Genomic DNA, 12304 nt, shown 5'->3' with positions numbered 1-12304 from the left:
AAACAGATAAATCAACTAAAAAAATCAAAGAAAAATAAAAATAAAAGTCAATTGGGCCTACTAGTTGGATCCTAAATTGGGTTCAATGGGCTTAGACCCAAACCCTATTGGACCAAGCCCAATGGACTTGGGTCCGGACTAAATAGGGTGTCTACAGTTACGATTTACATTTAACAATTATTTATCATAGCTATATTATTATTATTATTATTATTGTTGTTGTTGTTATTATTATCTCTTAAAGTAAAAGAATTAATTATAATTTTGATACTAAAACTTTAAAATATATATAAATTAATATCTAAAAAATATACAAATTAGAATATGAACTTTCTAATTGTATATTATTCGGGTCATTGAGTTTGTAAAATTTATTAGAAGTTAAATTCACTTGATACAGTAGGTGGTTTTTGAAGATTACTTTTTCATTTAACTTTATGGTATTTCATTCTTTGTATTTGATTTTCTTTATAGGTTTCTAGGCTAGCATTTAGTTATGCCCTTTAAAGAATAATTTAAGTTTGAGTTAAATTGAGGCATAAAAATTTTAGACAAAATAGATTTATAAGATCAACATGATCCTAATTCACTAATTTAAAGTTTTATGAAGTTTCTGCTTTTAACTATTCTAGAGTCTTTTAGCAATAATTGGTGTTTTAAATTAATATATCTTTGTTTCTGAGTTGTTAGGTATTATTTTTTGTGTAGAGTGTTGAGTTACAAATAAGGTTATTTATTCTTTTGTGATTCAATTATTATGACAAACAAACAAACAAATCTTTAGTAAGTTAATAACTCATTTTCATTGACTTCAACTAATATAAATATTTAAAATATAAGTAGTTATACAACTCTTTTTCTTTTTATACATTATTCAATATTTAAATTATTAAAATATAATTTTATTTTACTTTTATATCTAAATTATAAGTATATAATTTTATTTTACTCCCATTTTACACTTGCAGCAAAGTGCAAACTTGAAACCTAGTAAGAATTAAAATTGTATTTATACATTATAGATGAATATTTCTTACAAATTATTATTATTATTATTATTATACAAAATTAGCAACATTAAGTAATACCATTTTTTTTATATATTTATCAACACTAATTAGTCTTATAATTAAACATACGTAATGTTTATTAAATTATGTTTCATATTGAAATGCTTCACTTGTTTAGTGACTGGGATAGAATCCATAAATTTCATTGATAGTTTTACATTCTTATTAACTATCCATGGAGTTTCAAGAATTTTGTCTTTTCTATTATAAAGACTTAGGCTATTAGAGAGGATTGCACTCTTCCTTATCCCCATTTTTACATTTTCAAAAATTCATTTATCAAAGTTACAATTTTAGTAAGTTCCTCTCGTTAAACATTCAAAAATTTTTGAAAAATATTTTTTTATCTAAGCGTAAAGAGCGCGTCTTTTTGACATCTTATACATAACTAAATCCTTCTTAGATGTATGTAACCATATAAGATTAACTCTTTACTCGTGCTATTAGCCCTTAATGATATGACTTACAATATCATCGTCATTTGGATCCTAATCAGTACTACACTAATTCAATTAGCTACCTAATGAGTAAGCAATTACGCCTAAGTCATTATAATGATATGAGTTTTCACAATTATTATCATAATTTTTTGTAACGTATATAAAAGAAATTTCATAAACACACAAATCTTATAATGACTAAAACGTATTTTTAATAATTCTTATGTTTTTTATACTCCTAAAGTTAATATTGGATAACATAAAAAAATGATTTTAAAACAATTTGTCATAAGGTAGTTGAATGCCAACGTGAGTAGTGAATTGCCATAATGCTTTTAAACAATATGGTTGAAAAATTGCATAGGACATTCAAATGCTTTGATAAAAGTATTTGAATACCTTGTTGGCATTCTATCTTGAAAAAATGAAAGAATATTCAAATGCTCATCATAGAGCATTTGAATGCTTGAAAAATTTCAACCGTTGAAACTTGAAATTTTGTTCAAGACATTTAGACATTTTGGTCAAGCATTCGAATGTCCTTTTTGAAAATCGAAATTCCATGATCCAGGATATCCAAAAAGGTCAATGGCAACATATATAAACATCACAAAACATTTATAACAATTTTTCACAATAAAATTTTACACTTTTATATAATTCTTTCATAGATTTTTAGACATTTTTCAATAAAAACTTAAGAATATATTACCTTTTTAGTGTTTATAATAAACACCACTGAAGAATAAATCTAATAATCACAATTATCAAAATATGAAAGATTTAAAGGATTTGTTCAAGCATTGTGAAAAATTATTGACTTGATTTACTGATTAAGAATAAATCATGCATTCAAAATGTGTTTATTTTTACAGAATAAATATTTAAACTTAGAATTAAGAAATTCCTTTAAAATTTCACAAGAAATTTCTTATTCCTTTACTTTGTCGATCACTCTTTCCTTTTGTTTCTTAATCTTTTCTTATATTTATGGATGAATGGCTTTTCATCCTCTCTAGTTTCAAATCCTCTATAGTTTAGAAGAAACATCTTTCATTCTCTCGCCAATTTTTTTTTTTCATTTTAAAATAGAACTCAAATTCAAACTTTATATATGTTTTATGACCGATTTCTTTTCTTAGTTCAAACCAAAATTATTTACAACTATCCTTTGATAGTTATTACTTGTTCATATAAGAATTAAAATTGTATTTATCCATTATGGATGAATATTTCTTACAAAATTATTATTATTATTATTATTATTATATGACTTTAGCGACATGAAGTAATACGTTTTTTTTTATATATATATTTACAACTACTTGTTAATAAATTGTATATTATCTTACTTCAAATAAAGCAAATTGATTTTTTCCTTTTTGATTTAATAAAAAATATATGTGAATTTAATAAAAAATTGTAAAAATGGAGATTTGATATGTAAAAGAGATAATTTATTTTTGCATCATAAATTATTTATTTTGTAGTTTTCAAACAATGTGTGTAATTTATTTCACAAAATTTCTAACACTTTTGACTAAATTATTATTTTTATAATTTTTAATATGATCACATCATATAATAATCAATGTATAATTTTTTACAATAATTTTATGATTAATTAAATTTATTTTTATTAATTGTATTTTAATCATTTTTATATCATTTCATATATTTTTATTATAGAGTTAACAATTTTATTTTATTACATTACCGAATTTCGGATGCATATGTTTTTTTTTTTGGGGTCAGATATACGTATGTTTTATTCTTGTTTCTTTCTGGTTTCCGCCATCTCAATTCTCAACGCCTCTCTCTCTTGATTCATCTCCTCCCATCTTGATTTAGGTAAATCCTATATCATTGAAACTTTAATCTATCACTTATTTCTTTTTATTGGGTTTAAATAAACAGGCTCAGTAGAATTCGGGTATCTTACCCGTTGCTCCGATTGGTTTAGAAAACATCCAACAGATAGAAACCCTTAAATGAAACCACCATTCTTAGCTTTTTTTTTTTTTTTCATTTAATAAACCACAAATTTCGAACAATAGATAAGCGCTTCTTTGATCCACCCTCATTCCTCAGTAAGCACCCAGGTTTTTTTCTTTTTTTTTTTTTTCCTTTTCATAAGTTCTTTCAGGGTTTTTTTCTTTTTAAATCTCGTTATTCATTGATTAATTGGCCATTTTTAGGATACTCATTTCATTTTTTGGCAAAATATTGGTGGGTTTTAAGTTTCTTCTCATGATCTTGTTTACATTTGTTTTTATAATTTGCGTAATTTATCCTTTTTTTGTTTAAATTTTTTGAATGTGGTTTTTAATTCAAAGTTTAATGGTGATTGTTTTAATGACAAATGTTCAATTTTTTGTCTTGTAGTTTATAACATTATATCATCTTTGTTTGCTTTTAGCCTTTTCCTTTCTTGGATTATTCTTCCCTTGCTGTCTATAATTATTAGTATAATGAATTTGGCAAATTTTTGTTATTGATTGCGATTTTCTATATTCTTTGCTGATTATGATCATAATTTTAATAATAACCATAGTGTCTGGTATATGCACATATTTTTTCAAAAATCAAAGTTGTCATTTGTTTTCTTGGCTGAATATTTTGCTGTAAATATAATTTTTAATAGCTGCAGCCTCCAGCAAGGTCTGTCAATTTGATACTTTTGTCATTTTAGCTGGATTCTTTGTGATGAATAGAATTGCCTTTTAGAATTGACTTACATTTGTCTTGGTTAAAGTGGCTGTAAGCGTTATCATTGATTTCTTTTACTGCTTTCAGATTCTGCCTGTATATGTGATCAAACATTTGCCCAATGCTTTACCATGTCAAGGGATAGAAAGTTAGATGGTTTGCCTCTTGGCATGTTTTTGCTTCTTTGAATAAGCGAAATGGAAAGGAGAAGAGGAATAGATGACTATGAACCAGGACCAGTTCCTCCACAAAGACCGTTGGACAGATTTGGGTTTATAAAGCAGGAAGTTGGTAGCAGCACTCCAGAAGGTTTACCGAAGAGTAGGTTAGTTGCTGATTACGAAAGGTATGCTTTTTCTTTAATAATTTTGTTTCAAGCTCTATTAGTTGATATGAGTATTGTAGTCCTTTATGATTTTATACTTCATGCTAACAAATATTAATCTTGATTGCGGTCTATGATGGTTAAAAATTTTCAGGGAAGCTAGAAGAGTTAGAAAATGGAGGAAAATGATTGGGGTTGGTGGGAGTGATTGGAAACATTATGCAAGGAGAAAGCCTCATGTTGTCAAACGACGTATAAGGAAAGGAATTCCTGATTGTTTAAGGGGTCTTGTTTGGCAGTTGATATCTGGAAGTCGAGACCTTTTGCTGATGAACCCAGGGGTTTATGAGGTACTTCTTTTAATTACTTGTAGGCTTGCTCAATTTCTTTTAACTAAATGGCTTGTAATTTCTGAATCTTATGACCTTTTTTTGACTTGCCTTTTTGTTTTAATTTGTAAGTTGATTTCTGCTGAGTTGTCCAACAGTCATGGGGGAAAATTTGTCTCCTTCCTGCCTCATTATTAATTTTTGTTTATCCTATGTTGCACACTCTGTTTTCTATCCTCAATGCAACCATTAGGTGTTTAGTTCTAACCTCATGGATATTATATTCTTTAAACTTAATCCTCAACTAGGCAATTCACATTGCTTTATGTATGGGCATCGGTCAAACCTACTTTTGTAAGTTTTTATATTTCTTACAACAAATTATGGTTGAGTCGTCAAAAGAAAATATAAAGAAAAGAAAAAAGAATATTGTGTTAGATAAAATGCACCCAGTTCCCTCAGGGTTAGGGAACTATAACACTGCTTCCACTTTGTAACAAAACTGGTTTTAGTGCCTGATCTTGAACTTATTGGGAACAATGGCAACTGAACTGTTAGAATATAAATTAAAAGAAAACTGTCTACCAAAGATTTTGATATGATTGCATTGAGGGTTATTGTGAAGTTATAAATGAATGGGATAATATCATAGGACTCCAAACTCTCTTTCTGTTCCAGGATAATTAATGATTACTACTGCTTGCTATTGTCATGAAATTCTTGTTTTCAAGGACCTTAACCTCAAGCCTATATAAGGGTGAGCTGGAAAACTAGTTCATCAGTTTCACCTTAAAGTCTTTTAAGCAGGTTTCTGTAAATCATTTGGTGAGGGTGGGCCCTGAATATTTAAATAGTGTTTCTATCTAGTGTACTAAATATCCTTTTTTAACAATACCATGAATGATTTCATTATGGGTTGGAGCTCAATCCCAAGTATAGCAATTTGTAACAGACCAATTTGTTTGAGAAACATTATGGTTGCATCCAATTTGGATTTCAGTTGCAGAGTCAAGTTCTGTCATGTCTGGAGCAAACCGACAACTTACGGGGCCTAGGTTGTGATATAAAAAATGGTTTTCAAGTGGTCATTTAGGGTTGCGAAACTGCTGAAGCTTGAAACAAAGGCTGGCTAAGAAGATTTGGGAACGGACGGGGGGGGGGGGGGGGTGGTTATTTTCATGCAGGAGTGAGTACTAAAGCATGGGCTTTTGAAGATCTGAGAAGAGTTCTCAGTTTTCTAATGTTTTAAGTAATTTACCTTTCATTCTGATTTGTTTCATATCTTTATGGATGCAAGCATCGACTTCAATTTGGTATAAGGTCATTAAGCTATTGTAAAAATCAATATTTACAATTCAAACATCAGTCATAAAATGCTTATGAATTGGCATTTCAGGGGATAATGGTGCCAAAATCATTTTGTCTGTCACTTTGTGTAACTTTTGGGTCCATTTGATCTAGTTTTTGTCCATTTATCTACCCTTGCTCATTGGTTGCTGGAGCTGATTAATATAATGTTGGGTTGATGATAATGAGCTGGATCGCTGGAAAAGTTATTTGCTCATTTGACTTTTTAGGGGGATAAGTGTTCTTATTTGGACAAATGTTTTCTCAGCTTAAAGTATTCTTTTCTTTTTCTTTTAAAATTTTTTCTTTTAATAATGAAAGTCTTCTTTCTTGTTGCACATGTTCTTTGCTGATGAATCTTTATGTCTGTTGCAGCAACTTGTAATTTATGAGACATCTGCTTCTGAACTAGATATAATCCGGGACATATCTCGCACCTTCCCCTCACATGTTTTCTTTCAGCAGAGACATGGCCCTGGTCAAAGGTCCCTTTACAATGTTTTGAAGGCATACTCTGTCTTCGATAGAGATGTCGGCTATGTTCAGGTTCATCTCATGTGTCTTGGCCCTCATATTTGTATATATTGTCTGAGGTAATAATGCTATTAGTTTTTTGTTGAAATGCAGGGAATGGGTTTTTTAGCAGGTCTTTTGCTTCTTTATATGAGCGAAGAGGATGCATTTTGGTTATTGGTTGCATTACTAAAAGGAGCTGTTCATGCTCCTATGGAAGGATTATATCAGGTATTTCTTGTATTCCATAAACCTATTTTGCTATCTGAGATACATCTTTTTAGATTGTTAATGGTTTAATTAGGACTTAGGAAAGATAGTGATTGCAACTGTCTGTTACTCAGGAATTGGCATATGATTTCATAGTAGGTTATACTAGCTTCTGGTGTCAGGCTTTAAATTCTATCTTGTGTTGATTTTATCATGAGTTCCATGACTGAATCCATGAACGGTACCTAGATTAATTTTGCAAGGGAAATTTTATAGTTTAGATTATAAATTGAATCGACAGCTTTGCGTCTTGGTGGACAGTGGGGCTCTCTGTTGAAAAGACCAGTAATTTGAATTAGTTTTGTAATCAACCTCTCTTTCCAGCCTTTTCCTTTTTGAAATGAGCCAATTACATTTTTGAAGTAATTGTTGTCAAAAAATAAGAACTAGGCTCCTTATTTCTGCCTCTTCTAAACTATGTCTATGTATATCCTCCTCTGATGGTATTGGCATATTGTTTGGTTGGTAATGTAGCACATTTGGCATTCTACTCTAAGATATAAGTTAACTCGTATTCTCAACAACTTTTGATGGGATTACTGTAACACAACTTCCTTGGAAGTTATTGTATGCTATCTCTTTAGGGGCTTTCACTTTTCTGGTTGCACCTCTGTCTGTTTTGCCACTGGCATTTAGTGGATTTTGCTACAGAGCAGAAAGCCTTACTTATATAGCATTCAATCTTTCTGTTCTTTGAAAATTGTATGCACTTCTTAGGTGGGGCTGCCTCTTGTACAACAATACCTGTTTCAATTTGACCACTTGGTCAGAGAGCAGTTGCCAAAGTTGGGTGAGCATTTTAGCCAGGAGATGATAAATCCAAGCATGTATGCTAGCCAGTGGTTCATAACTGTATTCTCATACTCATTTCCGTTCCCTTTGGCTCTTCGAATATGGGACGTGTTTCTCTATGAGGTCAGTGATTGGAAATATGATATGGGTTCCAACCCTAGTATAAATTACATGGCCTGAAAATTGGTTTTAAGTAAAATATTTTTTCTTAAAAAATGATAATAATAATAAATAAATAAATAAATAATTTTTTTCAAATATTTTTCCTTTTTCTAGGGTGTCAAGATTGTCTTTAAAGTTGGGTTGGCCCTTCTAAAGTACTGCCATGAGGACTTGGTGAGTAGTTCAAGAACTGATGTCTGCTTGAGATCCAATTAACTATTTTTCTTTAGTGCTTAAAAATGGTAGTGACATTGTTCATCAGATAAAATTATCCTTTGAGAAACTCATTCATGCTTTGCGTAACTTCCCGGAGGATGCAATGGATCCAGATACGTTGCTGCCTATGGCATATTCGATCAAGGTTCTCTTTCTTACATGCTTACAAGTGTTTATGGCATTAAGTATTTTAAATTTCTCTATTCCATTCATTTCTAAGATCTGCATGCATCTTTCTTGTGGCATGATGATCTCTCTCTCTCTCTCTCTCTCTCTCTCTCTCTAGCAGTCTTGGTGTTGAACATTTACTTGAATTGTGCTAAGTTTTAACTTTGTGATATTATTTTATGTGCATGTTTCTGCTTGATTACTTGTATATCATTTTATATTTACTGATTTTGTTAATAGCAGGTGTGTGAACTGCTCTGGCATTGTAATGGGCTTGAAATTTCTGATTTAGTTATACATCTAATAATTTTTTATACCTCCTTGGTGGGCAATTAACCTGTTTGCATGAACAATCTTGTAAAAGGTTTTTTGAATGTCAGTGGCAGAAATTTTATTTTTTTATTGAACAAGAATTTATAAATTTTGATTGCAAAGGATTTTCACAAGTACATGGTATAAAATTGGCTATGCTGACATTTATAGAATATTTAAGAAATATATAAATCTTGAATCACCTCTTGCTTAGTTCTTAGGATTTTACTCTTTGTGTTAATGTGAACAATTGTTTTTTCAGGATTGTTGTGAAAAGCTTGGTTTAATGTGTTGCACAAGGGCTCATTCAATTATTTCATGTGGTCCTTTTGTTTTAAAAGGAAAAATAGGCCAAATAGTAGAAAAATTAGGAGACAAAACACCTTGTAAAAAGAAGCTTAATGAGAGGAAGAGCGAGAGGTAAAGAAGGTGATTTGGCGTTTACAACCTCAAAATAAGTTTTACTTGTGTATTAACAGGATTTTTCACCCCTAGTACTAATTCAGATTTGTGGATCCAACCATTCCTTTTTCAGACATTATAGCGGAAACTTAATAGGATGTAAATTCAAATAGCAAATGATAACCATGCTAATGGTTTCTTGCAGTAAAAACTAGTGAATATGTTTGTTTACTTATACAGTACACATCGTGACTTTGATGATATCTAGTGAATTCGAAAAGGTTAGTAATGAATTCTCAATTAATAATTACTGTATATGTATACATGTTGGATTCATTATCAGGTATCAAGGAGCTTAGAAGATTCAAAAGATGAGTATGAGAAGCAAAATAGAAAGCACATACAATCTACAGAATTGATAGGGAAAGCATAAACAGCTGCATTGAATGTCTCCCATCAAAAGGCAGGTTACGCTACTAGACTACTTGTGTATTTCAATTATTTTTTTTCCTTATATTATGTTTAGAACGGATTGCCAAATACCGACTTGTTGTTAGGCTAATCGTTCCTTAATTTCTCTTTTTTTTGGGGATGATGGAGGTGTACGAATTATCATCATCAATTGCTTTTTCCTTTCATGAATTCTTGTCTCATGCGTTAAATCTTTTTTTCTTTTTTGGATTAATCAATGTTTTAATTTCACCGTTCAAGGAAGCATAATCTGCTGCAGAGTTTACAAATCACGTAAATCTTTTTAGAGAGTAGGAGTTGTTGATATGCATAAAATGTGCTAAAGCGGGCAGGTGGGATCTTCAACATATCCTTCCACCTGTCATAGATAGGATCTCTTCTTTGCTTTTATTATCAAAGCCAAATTCACCTACGCATATAAAACAGTTTGTTTTGTTTTTCTGATATAGGGTTGTCATAACTGATAGGGAATTATGGGTGTTTATTTGATTTGTTTGGTTAATTTTGAATTGAATTATTAAAAATAAAATAAAATAAATTGTTTTATTTTTGTTGATTGAATTAAATTTTTTTAATTTTAAAAATTAATTGATTGAAATTAATTCAATCAATTTGATTAATTTTTTTGATTAATCAAATAATAAAGTATATTAAATTAAATTTATTTTAAAATTTAGATTTCTTATATTGAAAATAAATTAATAAGATTATTCAATAAAAATATTTAAATATCTAAATATTAAATTAAAAATTTTAATAATTTAAAATAAAATGAGTAATTTCATATATTTTTAGTTTTATATATAAATTTTATTATATTTTGGTTAAAATTGGACTAATTTTATTTTCATATCAAATTAATTGAAAATTAAAATATTTAAAATTATTTTCAATAATCAATCGAATATAATTTAATAATTAATTGATTAATCAAATTAAAATAATTTAATTGATGAATTCTATTAAAATTGAATTTTGATCACATTTTATAAAAAAAAACGGAGGTTTTACCTCTTAAAATCTTTGTTTTTCAACATATGAGTGCCATATCATGGTTAACGTGGCAAAAACTTACTAAATGGCGTTTTTTCTGTTATCTTCTCTCGCCTTTCCTACTCTACCATTACTCGTCAAAGAAATTAGGATTAACAATTTTTTGGGTCACCTTCTTCTGATTCAGTTTTCATGCCATCATTTGAGAAATATGGATGTTGTTCAAATGCTCCGTAGTTGGCTCCCAAGAGTGTGTCGTTGTGGGCCTGGTAGAGCTTCCTTTGATCTTCTTATTGATTCAATAAAGTTGGGTTTCTTCTTCTCTACAAACAAGGGGAGAGTTTCTTCTAATTCCATTTTTTTCAACCTAATTGAATTTATCAATTTCTTCACATTTGACTAAAAAATTTTGAGTTATTTAGCTATATATGTACTTGGAATGAATTAGTTGCTTCAATTTTGAAATAAAACACATATTTACTTAAAGCTTTTTATCAGTGAATCCATTTGGGTCTCTTGTAAAATTTACAAGAATTTATTTATAGGGTGAGGCTGTAAAAAGATGGATTATTAGTTGGATTTCTAGATGCAAGCATTTTGAGTTAGTTCTACCTCGAGGCTTTCATTAATTAACTTGTGTTAAAACCTTCCACCTATTAATCCTCTTCTTCCTATGCGAACCGAAGAGAGAAAAGGCACTTCTTCTCTTTCATATTCCAAAGCTTCCATATGAACTTGTTTGGTTAGCTAATAAGGTTTTAGTAGGATCTGGAGAAGCAAGTATAATGCAAGTCTCATCTCATCAAAGAAAAAATCTGGTGATAACAAATTAATTTGAAAAGATAACAATGAGAAATAGAGGGATAGAATATGCCAGAATAAACAGATCGGAGAGAGAGAATTCTATTTCATTCCATTTCATTTCATTACAGCCGACCTTCTCAGACTCTGTATGCGCTCCTATTCCCCAATCTTTTATTATTCGAGAATCTCGGATTTACAGTTCCTGTGTTACCAACTTTTACTAGCAATAACAAAAACTATTCTTACACTTGCATGACTCGATAACTGTCTGGCTCTAATAAACAGTAGAGCTGTGAATTCAATGATTGTAAAATTCTGAAAATCGATTAAATTGATTTAATTTTTTTACTCTAATAAACAGTAGAGCTGTGAATTCAATGATTGTAAAATTCTGAAAATCGATTAAATTGATTTAATTTTTTTAAAAATTGAATCAATGGATTATTATGAAGAAAATTGAAATTAACCGAACTGATTTAACTTGGTTGATTTATTCGGTTGTTTCAGTCTTTAAATGAAATTACACACAAAAAAAAAAAAAAAGAAAAAAACTAGAATAAGAAGTTCACACATACGAAGATGTGTGCATTTTAGAGCTGACTATGGCGGAATATAAAAAACTAAGATAATTGCTAAAGATATACTCATATTCAAGATACGGTAGTAAAACAAAATTAAAAAAAAAAGAAGAATGAGGAAAATATGCAAATCACTATATTTTTTGTTTACATTTTGTTTTCAATAACTTGGACAAATCCAAAAATTACACCAAATCATAACTCAAAATCAAAGAATCACCCCAAGAATCACAAATCCAGAAGGAATAACACTAAAAACTAGACATTATTGTTAAAATAAACATACCAAGCATAGAGTGGAGCAAAGGATGAGAGGTGTGAGGGCTGACAGTTGGAAGGGGGCTGAAAGACTAGAAGGCAAAAGGGGTTGAAAGGCTGAAATTAAGAGTTTTTTTTTATAGTC

At 29.7% G+C, this 12304-nt stretch overlaps 1 protein-coding gene across 3 annotated transcripts; it reads left to right on the top strand.

The window, feature by feature from the left end:
* Nucleotides 1–3217: 3217 nt before the first annotated feature.
* LOC111314700 (uncharacterized) lies at nt 3218–9697 on the top strand. Of its 3 annotated transcripts, none has more exons than XM_022916317.2 (9): nt 3218–3361; nt 4307–4565; nt 4699–4894; nt 6596–6766; nt 6848–6964; nt 7721–7918; nt 8072–8131; nt 8220–8318; nt 9399–9697. In XM_022916317.2, the coding sequence occupies exons 2-9, from the start codon at nt 4417–4419 to the stop codon at nt 9486–9488; spliced, it is 1080 nt and encodes a 359-aa protein (XP_022772052.2). In that variant the 5' UTR covers nt 3218–3361; nt 4307–4416; the 3' UTR covers nt 9489–9697. The 3 variants fall into 3 exon arrangements, with proteins under 3 accessions (XP_022772052.2, XP_022772054.2, XP_022772053.2); XM_022916319.2 differs by lacking the exon at nt 3218–3361 and adding an exon at nt 3462–3600; XM_022916318.2 differs by lacking the exon at nt 3218–3361 and adding an exon at nt 3473–3612.
* The last annotated feature ends 2607 nt before the right edge of the window (nt 9698–12304 follow it).

Source organism: Durio zibethinus, chromosome 23 (genome assembly GCF_047325235.1).
Source record: "Durio zibethinus cultivar Kanyao isolate XHJ-2024 chromosome 23, ASM4732523v1, whole genome shotgun sequence".
Lineage (NCBI taxonomy): Eukaryota > Viridiplantae > Streptophyta > Magnoliopsida > Malvales > Malvaceae > Durio > Durio zibethinus.
Note: the sequence above shows the minus strand (reverse complement) of the source record. Positions and strands in the feature narration are given on the sequence as shown.